The sequence below is a fragment of the Rhinatrema bivittatum genome, chromosome 8 (genome assembly GCF_901001135.1).
Source record: "Rhinatrema bivittatum chromosome 8, aRhiBiv1.1, whole genome shotgun sequence".
NCBI lineage: Eukaryota > Metazoa > Chordata > Amphibia > Gymnophiona > Rhinatrematidae > Rhinatrema > Rhinatrema bivittatum.
The window spans coordinates 42,589,717-42,605,042 of NC_042622.1; the positions used below are offsets into that span (position 1 = coordinate 42,589,717).

General features: G+C 46.6%; 1 protein-coding gene across 3 annotated transcripts in view; it reads left to right on the forward strand.

Moving 5' to 3' along the window:
* The first annotated feature begins 606 nt into the window (after nucleotides 1-606).
* The window catches only part of CCNDBP1 (cyclin D1 binding protein 1), a 53,533-nt gene continuing 38,813 nt past the window's right edge, over nucleotides 607-15,326 (forward strand). Inside the window, exons 1-2 of one of the 3 annotated variants that reach the window (XM_029611237.1) lie at nucleotides 607-948; nucleotides 8,193-8,252. In XM_029611237.1, coding sequence (XP_029467097.1) covers nucleotides 846-948; nucleotides 8,193-8,252 — 163 coding nt within the window. In that variant the 5' untranslated portion in view covers nucleotides 607-845. The remainder of the gene's footprint in view (nucleotides 949-8,192; nucleotides 8,253-15,326) is intronic. The other 2 variants (XM_029611235.1, XM_029611236.1) reach the window with 2 other exon arrangements.

Consider the following 15,326-nt stretch of genomic DNA (forward strand, 5'->3'; position numbering starts at 1 on the left):
TCAGATTTTTGCCACCCTAGGCACAGGCCTAGTGTGCCTATTGATAAAACCAGGCTTCTGCATGTATATGTACATTCTGTGGTGGCTGAGAGTGCAGACAGCCTCTCTAAGGGCATTGAAATGATTGCCAGAGGCAGGCATACTGCAGAGTGCTGCAACCTACTCCTTTCTTCTTAGCATCACCTCTCCCATACCTCAATCCCAGACAAGACAAAAGAACAAGAGGCAACCCCAAAATGTCCATTGTGGAAGGACAAAGTTCTAGCCATTGGGCCTTCAGTCACCTATCTCAGTCTCTTAAGTTCCTTTCTGACTTCTCCATCTCCTTCCATTTCTTTCCTTTGCTTCCTTATTTTTTACCATCAAAATTCAGTCAAGAAATGTATTGTTAGTACAATAAAAAAAAGTATCACCTTATATATTTTTAATGAACCTTTATTTCTGTGCATTCAAGTGGCCTAACATGATAATCATACTATTATTAAAAGAATTTTGAGCATAATTCAACAAAAAAAAAATAGTGCAATATCACCTAAATATAGATTTAGAAAATCAAATATTTTAAGCAAACATTTACTTGATCCACCTGTTCATGTTTGTAAACCACGTGATTCCACTTATTGATGCTTACATTAAAGAAGATAACTAGCAACCCACAAAACCCAGTCTCCAACATAATACGTCCCAGCAGCCTCTCTCACCCCCTGCCCAACCATTGCAAGGATTTCGCAGATGGCGGAGGAAGTGACGTCAGGATGCGATTTTTCCCTTTTGTTCCGGTTGTAGGCCTATCTCTTCCTGGTTGAGAGCTGCCTAGCGCGGGGAAGGGGGACCTGGAGTTTGTCATGGAGTCGAGTCCGGCTGCCGCTGGCAGGCCTGATGGGGAGGTGGTGGTGGTTCTTCGGAACTTGGCCCAGACGCTGCGTTCACTGCTGGGCAGGATCCGAGGTAGTTGTGGGGCTGGGCAGATTATTTAAATAGCGTTTACGTCTTCGTGCGCTGATCTATTTACTGTACGGCGGCCGCCTCGATGCTGTCTTTACTGTTTGATGCTGTAAATGACCTGGGGATGGACCTCGAGCAGCCTCATATTTTCGGTGCTTTTCTGGTGTCCCCTACTTCTAAGCTTTTTTTTTTTTTTTTTAACTCTGAGCACCAGGGTCCGTTACCACACTACATCTTTCCTCGTGTCATGCAAAAACAAACAAAAAAAAAAAAAACTACCTGTAGGAATAATAAGGAATCAAATAAGACCCCGAGGGGTACTGTATCTAAACCAGTAAATGTTAGTGTTTTCCCTTTTTTAGTCCACTATCTGAAGGGTGTTTAGTGGCCTGTCCTTACCAAATTTTCTGGCCATGTCTGAAGGGCGGGACATAAGGATTCTGACCCAGCTGCTTTTTTTTCCGGATCCATATGTATAGATGTGCGTTCCTGTTCTGGAACATGGGATTCCTCATAGGAACCTACTTTTTTTTTTACGTATAGTAACATAATGACGGCAGAAAAAGACCAAATGGTCTTATCCATTCTGCCCTGCAAGTTTCTTATGGTAATAACTGCCGCTCCGTACGGATTACTCTTTCTGTTAAGGGTAGTAACTGCAGCTCTGGGCAGGTTATCCCCAAGCCTTGTGATAAGGGTAGTGATATTTATAATCAAAACTAAGCAGCTTCCAAACTCAAAACAAAATTACTGCTAGCAACATTTTTATTAGGTAAAACAGCCTTGATTAAAAAAATGCAGTTTGAATGAGCTTTGCTTTTGGACTTAGCTGTAGAAGCAGTCTAGTGCTTGCCCTTAATGTATGCATATCAGTACCCTGGACTGTAAAAGTCAGAGCCCAGTGTTGGTTGTGGTCTGAAACCAATTCCTCTTTTACCCCTGCCATCGATGCAGAGAGGGTTGTTACAATAGCATCAAAATGAAGAAAGCAAATTAAGGGTAGTAATGCTGCTCCAAGTTATCCCCATGCACCCTTTTCCTCATTTCCATGCCCTATCCTTTAGGGATCCACAGTGTTTATCCCATGCCTTTTTGAATTTGTTTACTGTTTTTGTCCTCACCACCTCTTCTGGAAGGGCATTTCAGACATCCACCGCCTTCTCCATGAAGAAATATCTTCTGATGTTTGTTCTGAGTCGTACCCCCTGGAGTTTCATTCTTTGACCAATAGCTCTTCTGTGAGCTTTTCATTGGAAAAGGTTCAAAGTTTGTGCCTCATTAAAGCCTTTTAGTTATCTGAAGGTCTGATTCATATCTCCCCAGCACCTCCTCTCTTCCAGGATATATATATTCAGATCCTTCATTCTCTTCTCATAAATCTTCTGATACAGACCCCACATCATTTTGGTCACTCTTCTCTAGACTGCCTCCGTCTTGTCTCTCTCCATTTTAAGACGTGGTCTCCAGAACTGAACACAGCAGGGATGTGCGAAGCCTGCTGTGGGAAATCTTGTATTTCCCGTGGTTTGGTCCTTTAAAATTTGGGGAGACCCGAATTTCGGTTTAGTGCGCGCTAACAATTTTTTGGGCTCCCCGATCCAGGACGAATGCACATCCCTAGAACACAGTGGGCTAGATTTTAAAAGCCCTGCGTGTGTAAATCCCCCTGGATTTACGCGCGCAGGGCACTCGCGCGCCTATTTTGCATAGGCCGCCGGCACGCGCAAAGCCCCAGGGCTTCGTAGAGGGGGCGTGTCCAGGGGTGTGTCAGGGGGGTGGGTCTGAGGGCGTGGTGACAGTTCGGGGGCGGGCCGGGAGGGCGTCCCGAGTGCCCCGGCACTGCGGCCTGTGCCGGGGGATGCAAGGCAGCGTAACTTGCCCAACAAAGGTAGGGGGGGATTTAGGTAGGGTGGGGGGGACGCGGAGGGAACGGAGGCAGGCTGCGCGCGCAGGCTGCCGATTTTTGTGCAGTCTTGCGCTCGCCAACCCCGGATTTTATAAGATACGCGTGGCTATGTACGTATCTTATAAAATCCGGCGTACTTTTGTTCGCGCGTGCGTACTTTTTAAAGATCTACCTCAGTATGTTAGGTGAGGCCTCGCCAAGGACCTCTGCAAGGGCATTATCGCCTCCTTTTTCTTATTGGTTATTCCTCTCTCCAGCCCAGCATTCTTCTAGTTTTAGCTATCGCCTTGTCCCATTGTTTTACTGCCTTCAGATCACCAGACACTATCACCCCTAGGTCCCTGTCCCAGTTTGTACACAATAATCTCCCCCCCCCCCCCAAAAAAAAATCACATCTTTTTTGGATTACCGCACCTCAGGTTCATGACTTCACTCCTTGGCATTGAATCCCAGTTGCCAAGTCTTCGACCACTCTTCAAGCTTTCTTAAATCACATTTCATTCTCTTCTTCTCTTTACTCCTTCAAGTGTGTCCATTCTTGCAGATCTTAGTATCATCCGCAAACAGACAAACTTTACCTTCTGCCCCTTCCGCAATGTCGCTCACAATGATATTGAACAAAACCAGTTCCAAAACAGATCCCTATGTCTCTCCACTTTACACTGTTCTCTCTTCAGAGTAGATTCCATTTATCATTTCTCACTGTCTCCTGTCAGTTAATCCACTCCACCATCTTGGCGCCGAACCTCAAGCTTTTCCATTTATTCACGAACCTCCTATGCAGAACTGTATCAAAAGCTTTGCTGAAATCTACATAAATCACATAGCGTGCTCTTCCTTGATCCAATTCTCTAGTCATCCAATCAAAAATGTATCCAGTTTATCTGACAGTACTTTCTCCTTGGGACCAGCAACTCATCGGATTGTAGGTAATTCACTACCCTATGCTTCAGATTCTTCCATTAATTTTCCCACTAACAAGGTAAGTGGGAAATTGCAGGTCAGGTAAGGCTACCTGACCTGCAATTTACAGCTTCCCCTCTGCTACCACTCTTGTGAAGGTGATCACCATCACTCTTCTCCAATCACTCAGCACCACTCCTGATTTCAGGGATCTGGTAAAAAGATCATGCAACGGACCTGCCAGCACATCACTGAGCTCCCTTAGTATCCTGGGATGTACCTCATCTGGCCACATAGCCTTGTCCATGTTCAGTTTTCCTAGCTCTTCCCATATATTCTCTATTGTAAATGGAGTTCGTATACTCCCATCTACAGTCTTGTCAATCAGCAATGGTCCTTCTCCAGGGTCTTCTTTAGTAACACTGAAGTATGTTTAATATTTCTGCCATTTCTTCATCTTTCTCTACATATTGCTCCTTGTCTCCTTTCAATTTCACTATACCACTTTGGACCTCCCTTCTTTCTCTGCTGTATCTGAAAAATGTTTTGTCACCTCGCTTTACCTCTGTGGCAATCCTTCCAATTGAACTTTTGCTTTTCTGATATTTTTCTTCATGTCCCTCAGTTTTACCAGGTATTCTTCCTTGTGTACTTCTTTTTGGGATCAGTTATACTTATTGAACGCTGCTGTGTTTGCCCGCATTTTTCCAGCCACCTCCTTTGAGAGCCTCTTACTTTTGTTTACTTCTCTAATATATAGATTTGTTGCCTTTGTATTAGCTCCTTTTAGGTTGGCTCACCGTTGTTCTACCTCGGCCATTGTCTTCTAGTTCTTCCTCCAGGAACATCCCCATTTTGAGTCTGTTTTTTTTAAAGTCAAAACGTGGGTATGCGTGTGACATCTGTTTATTTGCAATATCAAACCACAGCGTCTGATTATCACTTGTGATCAGTTGAGCACCTACCTGGATATTATCCCCATTTGTGAGCACTAGTTCCCTCATGGGTTCCATTACCATTTGTTTGAGCAGGTTGTAGGTTCCAGAACGGGGATATTCCACTTCATGTCCGGCAGATTAAAATCTCCAATAAGCAACATATCCAGTTTTTCTGTTTGGATTGGAGGCCTGTAGACCACACAGATGTAAATGGAAGCAGCAGCATATATTTTTTTTTTTTTAGGACAACCCATAATAGTCCACATCTCTTACATTTCAGTTGCTTGAATATTTGTTTTTGATGTAAAGAGCTACTCCTCCCCCTTTCCTGTCCTCACTGTCCATCCTTAACAAGTTATAGCCTGGGATGGACTGTATCCCAAACATGAGAATCAGTGGATCATGTCTCTATAACAGCAATGATGTCCAAGTCAACTTCCACCATTAAGGCCTGCAGTGCTAGCCTGGAGGTGCCAAACTCAATAGAACATAAGATATACCATACTGGGTCAGACCAAGGGTCCATCAAGCCCAGTATCCTGTTCCAAGTCACAAGTACCTGGCAATTATCCAAACATTCCTTGCACACAGTGGAGTTTGTTCAGTAGTGGAGATGCTCAAGCACCTATAAGAACATAAATTGCCATGCTGGGTCAGACCAAGGGTCCATCAAGCCCAGCATCCTGTTTCCAACAGAGGCCAAACCAGGCCACAAGAACCTGGCAATTACCCAAACACTAAGAAGATCGCATGCTACTGATGCAATTAATAGCAGTGACTATTCCTTAAGTAAACTTGATTAATAGCCGTTAATGGACTTCTCTTCCAAGAACTTATCCAAACCTTTTTTGAACCCAGCTACACTAACTGCACTAACCACATCCTCTGGCAACAAATTCCAGAGCTTTATTGTGCGTTGAGTGAAAAAGAATTTTCTCCGGTTAGTCTTAAATGTGCTACTTGCTAACTTCATGGAATGTCCCCTAGTCCTATTATTTGAAAGTGTAAATAACCAATTCACATCTACTTGTCCCAGTCTGGGTGGAATGCAGGACCACATTTAGACATAGACAACATAGGCACGAGGCTTGGGCACTAATTTCTGAAGGTGTCCGAAAAAAGATTCTTCCTGCTACTCTGCTTTCTAGAGGGACAGAAAGGAAGGAACCCCTTACCTTAAGCCCTCTGCCTATGGATGCCAAGATATGCTGGCCCTGCTGGAATGTCTTGACTTTAGTTAAGGTGGTGGGGAAGTTGGGTTGCTCCTTGGAATTTTGTCTTCTCCACCCCTTCACATTCAAATCTTTCTGAAGTCCTAAACCAAAGCTTCCCAAACCTGTCCTGGGGATCCCACAACTGGTCAGTTTTTTTTAGGCTAGCCACAATGAATATGCATGAGATAAATTTGCATATACCAACTCTCCATGATATGCAAATTTATCTCATCCACAATGAATATGCATATCCTGAAAATCTGACTGGCTGTGGGGTCCCCAGGACAGGTTTGGGAAGCCCTGTCAGACACATGACAGCAAAGACCATTTGGCCTATCTAGTCTGCCTCTCCACACCAAAGATTCGGATCTGTAATCCATGTCACGCCCTCAGATATCCACTATGCTTGTCCTATGCTTTCCTCAGATACTCAGGCTGGTGGAAAATGGGCACTCGTGTCCTAAAGTGTGCCAATTGACCTCTCTGGGGCACCTGATTTAATATTTAAATCAACTGCCACGGTAAAAAGGAGGCGCTAGGGGAAATTGTGCGCCCCTAGTGCCGCCTCGGCAGCTGGCATCCAGGAGAAGTGGTTATTGGCGGGTTAGGAAAACGGACGCTCAGTTTTACAAGCGCCTGTTTTCCTAACCTGTGCACAGCCATGGGTTAGGAAAATGGATGCTCGTTAATTGAGCATCTCTTTTCCTAACCTGACCACCAGCACACTTAAAAACATTTTTTTTTTTAACATTCTCCTTTTTGTTCCTCAGACTTAATATCACTACAGTACTGTCCTAGGAAGTTCAGAAAAGCAGTATTTTCTGCTTTTCTCTGCATTTTTTGGACTGCTCAAAAATTAAAGCCTGCTCCTGGGCAGGTGTTAATTTTTGGCGAGTCCTTCACAGTATTCAACTTTTTATATCTTTATAGGAGGGCCAGCTAATGACTCGAGGTGAGTTTTTGGTGGTGGTTTAGGGTTTTGGGGCCAGTTTAACATATAGAGTGAGACATAAGAACAGCACAGTACACCTCAGTGAAGATCTGACATCATTTGGAGTGAGGAAAGCCTCACAAAGATAAGATTTCTACAGTGTTCTCTTGCCCTAGCTTGATAGAACCCTATTATAGAGTCCATCAAGTTAGGGCAAAAGAACAGAGTAGAAATCTCATCTTTGTGAGACTTTGCTCGCTCCAAATGACGTCAAATCTTCAGAGGTATTCTATGCTGTTTATACGTCTCACTCTGCATGTCAAACTGGCCCCAAATTTGCAGCTTGCGAAGCGAAAATCTCATGGGTGTGATAAATTTAACGTGCATTGCGATAAATACCTATGCGAAGCGCTAAAATAGCACATGGTGCGGTAACGAAAATTATAACCACGTCTCTCTTCATTATCTCTGGTATTATTCATGAGAAATGTATAGCATTTTGATGAATCTAGGCCAAAAATACATAAAAATGTGTATTTTTAAATTTGATTTTCTGCCTTTAACTTGAAGCTGAATCACAAAGTGGATTATATTTATTTATTTTTAATTTTTATATACTGACATTCTTGTATAATATACAACTCATAGTCAGATTACATTAAACATAACAAATCAGTATAAAAATACAATTACATTTTCCCCAACAACTGTACACTACATTTGCAATAGTAATTCAAACAAAATATTACATAATCATAAGCACAAGCAAATCTAAACTACTAATGATACAGCTGATAACTAAATAAAATAAATTAAACAAATACTGGATGAAAATCAATTTAAGGGCCAGGATGCAAAAACTAGCATGAACAGCTTTGTTTTAATACTAAGTGACCTGGTTTCTAGAGGGAGACATGGCCAGTTTCAGATTTTGAATTTACACTCCATTCCATTCTGATATTAGTAGTCCTTGCTTTTTCTGTTTGAAATCTGTAAATGTCACAATGCTATGAGGTGTAACTTCAAAATCCAGGACTAGCCATAAATCTTCCTTCAGAAACCAGCCCATTTAGTACTAAAACATGACTTGTTCTTACTAGCTTTTGCAGCCTAAACCTTAAATGGATTTTCCTCCTCTCTTGTTTTTATTTAGCTGTTATCTGCTGCATCAGTAGTACTTTTATGTCTGCTTGTGTTTGACATGTTGGGAGGGACATGGCCAGGGCTGGTTTCTGGGTTAGGTGCTGGTTTTGGATTTCACCTTTGTCTCTTGAATTGTGAGGGTGTTTGGAAAATGAAAATGATTCTCTCTTCATAACTTTTTATTGACTTGGTATCATAATCCTTTACTGTAGAGGGAGAAGCCAGAGAGAGTAATGAGGTGTTCAACCAGCAGCGCTTTTGGGATACATTAGGTAAGTAGACTGTTAATGGGAAAGCAAGAAAAACCTTGGCCTCAATAGATGGGAGGCGGGCCAGCTCAGATGTTTATATCTTCAAACAAAAAATCATTTTGTTTTATGAAGAACAGAAATTGGGTAGTGGAGTACATTTGGGACAGATGATTAGAGCCGGACCCAGCTTACTGATATGTAAAAGAGATTAGGAGAGAAGAAGAAAAAATAGAAATATTCAAGCATCACATATGGTCACTTGGAGAAACACTAATAATGTGCTCATGTAGAATTGGTTCTTAGGTCAGGAGGGGTTGTGCCCGGAACTCCATGACTACTAATTCGAGATATGAACAGACTCCGTATCTCCAATAGATTTGGATACTTACTTTGGATTTAATTATTCACCTTTGCAAACCTGTGCTCAAGATGACTTGCAGTTTAATATCTGTGCCAGATTATCCAGAGCATACATGTCCAATAACAGTTAGATCCAAGCATCCTGTGAGGGTTTATTCCATTACCTTGCAATGCCATCAATGTGCTTCATTAAGTGTATACCTTCTTTAATCTATATGGAATCTGTGCCTCCAGTGAACCCAATAAAATTATCATTGGGTCTGCTAGTAATAAGGTACCCGTCACCTTGTAGATCCAAGATAATACTTAAAGTTTGGATTACAGGGCATTGCCACCACATGTGAAAGAAGGTCCTTTTTTCACTACACTTCCTCCAACAAGAATTTGAATTGTGTACGCCCATCTTTTTAAGTTTTACTGGAGTATAGAACCATCTGAATGCTAATTTTATGATTATTCTCTTGCATATGTGTGCTGATGGAATTTCATCTTCCATAGACTCTCTTAAAAATTTCCATTCACTCCTGTTCTGGAATTTAATGTCCACAGTCCCTTTCCCAAAGTTCCCTAAATATTGTGTTCCCTGTACGTACCCGGATCAGTCCAGACCATGGGTTGAGCCTCCTGTCCAGCAGATGGAGACAGAGAAAAACTGAAAGGATATCCTATATCAGGACAGAGCCTACCCTGCAGCCCTTCAGTATTTGTCTGTCTCCAGCAGATGGATCAGCTCACCCTGCGGTTTCCTGATTTTGGCTAGTCAGCCCTTGTTTTCCTGTTCTTTTCTTTCCCTTTCGTATCAAGCAAGTAGTAACTTATTTCTAGAATTGTTTCTAGTATTATTTCTAGTATTGTTTCAATCGTGTTTAGGTTGGCAGAGTCCAACACAAAACACACACATATATATATATATATATATATATATATATATATATATATATATATATATGTCTTTTAATTTTGTTTGGGTTGGACTCTGCCTATTTCCTTTTTCACAGGAGACGCTTCCGTCTCTTGGCTCTTGCCGGACTTAGTGGGGCTTGGCATAGCCTAAGTCCTAGTTTGCTTCCTCGGTGTGGGGGGTTGATACTGGTGGTCCAGTCACTCCCCCCCCCCCCCCCCCTTCTCTGGCTGCCTTGGGGGCTCAGTGCTCCTCTTTTCCCTCTCAGTCCTGGGAAGGTTTCCACTTTCCTCTCAGTTTGGGGGAAAAAAAAATAATTAATAAAAGGGGGAAAGTTTTTTAAGTACCTTAAATCCACAAGCCGGCAGCCAGAACCTTTAGTGCAGAGGAGCGTGCAGGGTTCATTCTTCTGCCTCCGTCCTGCCGGCAGCCAAATTTTTTTTCTCTCAGCTGATTTTGCTTGCAGATCGTGGCTCCTCTTCAGAGGGGATGCCGCGTCCTAACTCCTGCACTGCTTGTGGTGAGCCCTTGATGTGCCTATTGCGCGAGGGGCTCTGTTCAGTATGCCTGCTGGGTGAGGACGGTCCCTCCTTGGCAGCGATTCCAAATTTAGCCCGAGGTCGCACTTCTCTCTGCATGGCACGGCCGTTCCTGGGTCGGCAAACCGCAGGAATGGTGGCCATCTTGGGTATTTCGGCAGCTCCTGATTCGGGGCTGCCAGGAGCTGAGGACCCAAAGTTTTCAGAGTTTCCCCCGATTTGAGCCCCATGCTGCTTCATGATGAGGTCCCTGACCCCTCCCCCCTCCGGCAAAGCTAGGCCCCGTTTTTCCTCGGAATTTGTGCTCCTCCTGCACAAATCTTACTTGGCCAGCTTGCAGGAGGAGGAGGACCCTTCCCCAGGTGCCCTGCTGGTGAAAATTCCATGACCGACTCCGCCGCCTGTTCCCCAGACCCTGGAGCCACAGGGGCCTGTCAGGGTGCGGGTGGTCCCGGGGGTACCTCCCATCCCTGACCCTCCGGCGCCAAATCCATGGGGGGGGGGAGCCCCCCCATGGATTTGGCAGGGGGCTCCCCCCCCCTTGGAGGGGGATGACCCCCGGGTCCTCCGCATGTTTCAGAGGGAGGAATTGGAACCCCTCATTCCCTTTGTCCTCCAGGAGCTGGGAATTGAGGGGCCCTCTGCGGATATGCTGACTGCTTCGCTGCCCAAGGATATGGACGCGGGACTCAGGGCTCCGGCGAGTGCCTTTCCCTTCCATCCTATGCACAAATTGTTGCTCCTCCGGGAATGGGAAGCTCCCGAAGCGGGGCTCCATGTTGGGAGGGCTATGGACAAGCTCTACCCTCTCCCGGAGGACTGCTTGGATGTGCTGCGAATTCCCACAGTAGATTCTTCTGTTTCTGCGGTCACCAAACACACCACTATTCCAGTAGTGGGGCGATGGCCCTAAAGGATGTACAAGATCGTAAGCTTGAAGCCCATCTAAAACGCATCTTTGAGGTTCTGGCTCTAGGGGGCCGAGCGACTATCTGCAGCAGTCTCATGCAGTGGGCAGGACTTAGGTGGGTTCAACAACTGCTCAGCACCAAGGACCTCCCGTCTGCAGAGGTGGAGCAGGCTGAACGGTTGGAAGGTGTCATCGCGTATGGGGCAGATGCACTGTACGACCTCCTTTGCGTCCAGGCGAAAGCGATGGTCTCGGCGGTATCCGTCAGAAGGCTCCTCTGATTGCGCAATTGGTCAGCAGACCCGTCATCCAAGGCGCACTTGGGCACGTTGCCTTTCAAGGGTAAGTTGCTTTTTGGAGAGGACCTTGAGCAGCTTATTAACTCTTTGGGGGAAAACAAGGTTCATAAGCTGCCTGAGGACCGTCCAAAACAATCTAGGTTGTTTATGCCCTCCCGTCCTCGATTCCAGGGTCAACGGAGATATACGCCTTGTGGGCGCGGTGGCTCCTCTAGAGGTTATTCTTCCCGGTCTCAATCTTGGTCCCAGCCCTTTCGTGGGCGCAGGCCCTTCCGCGAGGGGGCCTCTCAGTGTGCCATCCCAAAGCCCGCTTCGCAATAAAATTCAGTCGACCCATTCCTTGGTCCCTATCTGGGTGGTCGTCTCTCCCTGTTCTTCGAGGAGTGGGTCAAAATCACGTCGGACCAGTGGGTTGTCGAGATTGTCCGAGACGGTTACGCTTTAGAATTTGCTCGAGACCTGCCAGACCTCTTCGTTGTCTCTCCTTGCAGCCGTCTCAAGCGGGAGGTGGTGGACCAAACACTCTCCAGGCTTTTGAGTCTGGGCACCATTGTCCCAGTTCCGCAGCAGGAACTCGGCGCCGGCCAGTATTCCATTTACTTCGTGGTACCCTAGAAGGATGGTGCCTTTCGTCCGATCTTGGACCTCAAGAGTGTCAACCGGGCCCTCAAGATCCCACATTTTCGCATGGAGACCTTGAGGGTGGTCATCGAGGCAGTCCATCCCAGCGAGTTCCTCGTCTCTCGATTTGATGGAGGCCTACTTCCACATTCCGATTCGCCACGATTACCAGAAGTATCTTCGCTTCTACATCCTCAACCGGGATTTTCAGTTTTCGGCGTTGCCCTCCGGCCTCGCCACCGCACCGCGCACTTTCACCAAGGTCATGGTGGTGGTGGCGGCTGCCCTCTGCCGAGAAGGAGTCCTGGTCCACCCGTATCTGGAGGACTGGCTCGTGCAGGCCAAGTCGGAGAGTCGCTGCCGACAGGCGGTAGATCGGGTTCTAGCTCTCCTCGCGTCCCTGGGGTAGATAGTCAATTTTCCCAAAAGCAATCTCCAGCCTTCCCAGGTGTTGGAATTTTTGGGGGCCCGCTTCAATACTCGGATCGGCAAGGTGTCCCTGCCTCGCGCTCGAGCTCTCAAACTTATCGATCAGGTGCGGAACCTTCTCTCGCTTCCTCTCCCGACAGCGTGGGACTACCTCCAAGTTCTGGGCTCAATGGCCTCCACCATCGACCTAGTCCCCTGGATGTTTGCGCATATGCGTCTGTTACAGAGAGCTTTGCTATCCCGTTGGCAGCTGGTGTCGGAGCAGTTTCACACGGTTCTCCCGCGTTCGGCCTCTACCATCGCCGCCTTGCAGGGGTGGCTTTCGCTTCCTCATCTTCTCCGGGGAATGCCTCTTCAGACTCCACAGTGGATGGTAGTGACCATGGATGCCAGTCTCTCCGGCTGGGGAGCAGTCTGCCAGTCCCAGACCACGCAGGGGATTTGGTTTCCGTTTCAGTCTCGTTGGCCCATCAATTGGCTGGAGGCCCAGGCGGTGCATCTGGCGCTACAGGAGTTTCTACCCTTAATCCGAGGCAAGGTGGTAAGGGTCCTATCCGACAACTCCACCACTGTTGCTTATATCCCCCGCCAGGGGGGCACTCGCAGTCACCTGGTGGCTCTAGAAGCCAGCCATCTCTTTGCCTGGGCCGAGCATCATCTGGATTGCCTGACTGCCTCCCGTATAGCGGGCAAGGAGAATGTACAGGCCGATTTCCTCAGTCGCCAGTCTCTCGATCCGGGAGAGTGAGACCTCTCGGACGAAGCCATGGATCTGATCGTCGACAGGTGGGGTCCCCCTCACCTGGACCTCATGGCGACCTTGCGCAATGCCAAGGCCAACAGGTTCTTCAGCCGCTGGAGAGAACACTGATCAGAGGGTGTGGATGCTCTAGCTCTCCCCTGGCCCGCAGACGTCCTTCTTTACGTGTTCCCTCCGTGGCCTCTGGTGGGAAAAGTTCTCCGAAGAATAGAACTCCACCAAGGGCCAGTGGTTCTAGTAGCACCCGAATGGCCTCGCAGACCGTGGTTCGCAGATCTTGTCAACCTGGCAACGGACGGGCCTCTTCAGCTCGGCCATCTTCCTCGTCTGCTTCGGCAGGGGCCCGTATTTTTTGACCAGGCCGATCGCTTTTGTCTAGCAGCCTGGCTTTTGAACGGAGATGTCTGAAGCGTAAGGGCTATAAGGAGGAAGTTATCTCCACTCTTCTGCAGGCTCGCAAGCAGTCCTTGTCGCTGGCTTATGTACGCGTTTGGAAAGTGTTTGAGACCGTATGCGCGGAATTGGGTGTTTCGGCACGCTCCGCTCCGATTTCATTGGTACTCTCCTTCCTCCAGAAGGGTCTCTCCAAGGGTCTCTCCTTCAGTTCATTGCACGTGCAAGTGCCCGCTCTCGGCGTCCTTCTCGATAGAGTCGACAGTCATCCCTTGGCAGCTCACCCAGACGTGATTCTGTTCTTGAAAGGCGTCAAGCACCTGCGGCCGCCCATTCGCTCCACTTATCAGTCGTGGAGTCTTAATCTCATCCTTCAGGATCTCTGTACGGCTCCATTTGAGCCCCTCCATCGGGCTATGGTAAAGGATCTCACGCTCAAGGCAGTTTTTCTCGTCTCTATCTGTTCCGCTCGGCGAGTTTCGGAGATCCAAGTGTTGTCCTGTCGGGAACCCTTTCTGCGGTTTTCCGATTCCGGAGTCTCTCTCAAAACGGTGCCGCCTTTCTTGCTGAAGGTCGTTTCCATCTTCCATGTCAACCAGTCGGTGGAGCTTCCAGCTTTCTCTCCAAAAGAGATTGTGGGTACTACTGGGGGCGACCTTCGCCGGCTTGATGTTAAACGCGTTTTACTCCTATATCTCCAGATTTCAGGTATCGGATCATCTCTTTGTCCTCTGGAGTGGTCCAAATCGGGGCAAACCGGCCTCTAAGGCTACCATTGCTCGGTGGTTGAAGGAGGCAGTTTCCTCGGCCTATCTTTGTCAAGGTCGGGTGGTTCCTGAGGGCCTAAAGGTTCATTCGCTGCGTTCTCAAGCTACTTCCTGGGCGGAGAATCAATCTGTTTCTCCGCAAGAAATCTGCAGGGCCGCTACATGGACTTCTCTGCATACTTTTGCTCAACACTACCGCCTGGATATGCAAGCACCAGTCTTTGATTCTTTTGGTAGGCAAGTGCTTCAAGCTGTCTCGGTCCCACCCGGTTTAGGGAAGCTTTGGTACATCCCACGGTCTGGACTGATCTGGGTACGTACAGAGAAAGGAAAATTAGTTCTTACCTGTTAATTTTCGTTCCTGTAGTACCACGGATCAGTCCAGATGCCCTTCCCTGTTTCTTCTGTCATATCGTCCACTCGAAGCTTCTTTTATTGCAGATTTTCAGAAGTCAGTACTGTATTCTTCTCTTCAGAACACCGGAAGCATTGGTTTTGGTGACCAAGTATATGCGAGAGCGTTTTTTTTTCTACAGAGTTCCTTAAAGTTGTTGAGTTTTATAGTTACTTGCTTGATCCTGTTCTTGGTGTCTCTTTCTGCTTTGACAATGGTTATACTGAAGGGCTGCAGGGTAGGCTCTGTCCTGATATAGGATATCCTTTCAGTTTTGGTCTGTCGCCATCTGCTGGACAGGAGGCTCAACCCACAGTCTGGACTGATCCATGGTACTACAGGAACGAAAATTAACAGGTAAGAACTAATTTTCCTTTCTTGGGTTTGGCGTTAACTAGCAACAAACCGTATAATCTAGATACGAGACTCTTGCTACAGTGAATAAATATCAAAACTCACTTTACCCCAGCTTTCTAATTGCAAGTCTTTAAATATTAAAATGTTAGGAAGGTCCCACTTTTCTCTGAGCTCTTGAAAGCCTAAGACTGAAACATTTTTTAATTTAATATTTCTCTTCCACCATTTGGGGCTGAGCAGCTGCTTCAAATACTTGGCCTGCTGTAGTCTTGACCTTCTGCCTTCTTAAAGATATTTTTCTCTTGTCAAACCTCTCGTCTCTCTTAGAGGCTGATTGAGGCCTGGAGTTCATTAGGAATTCGTAA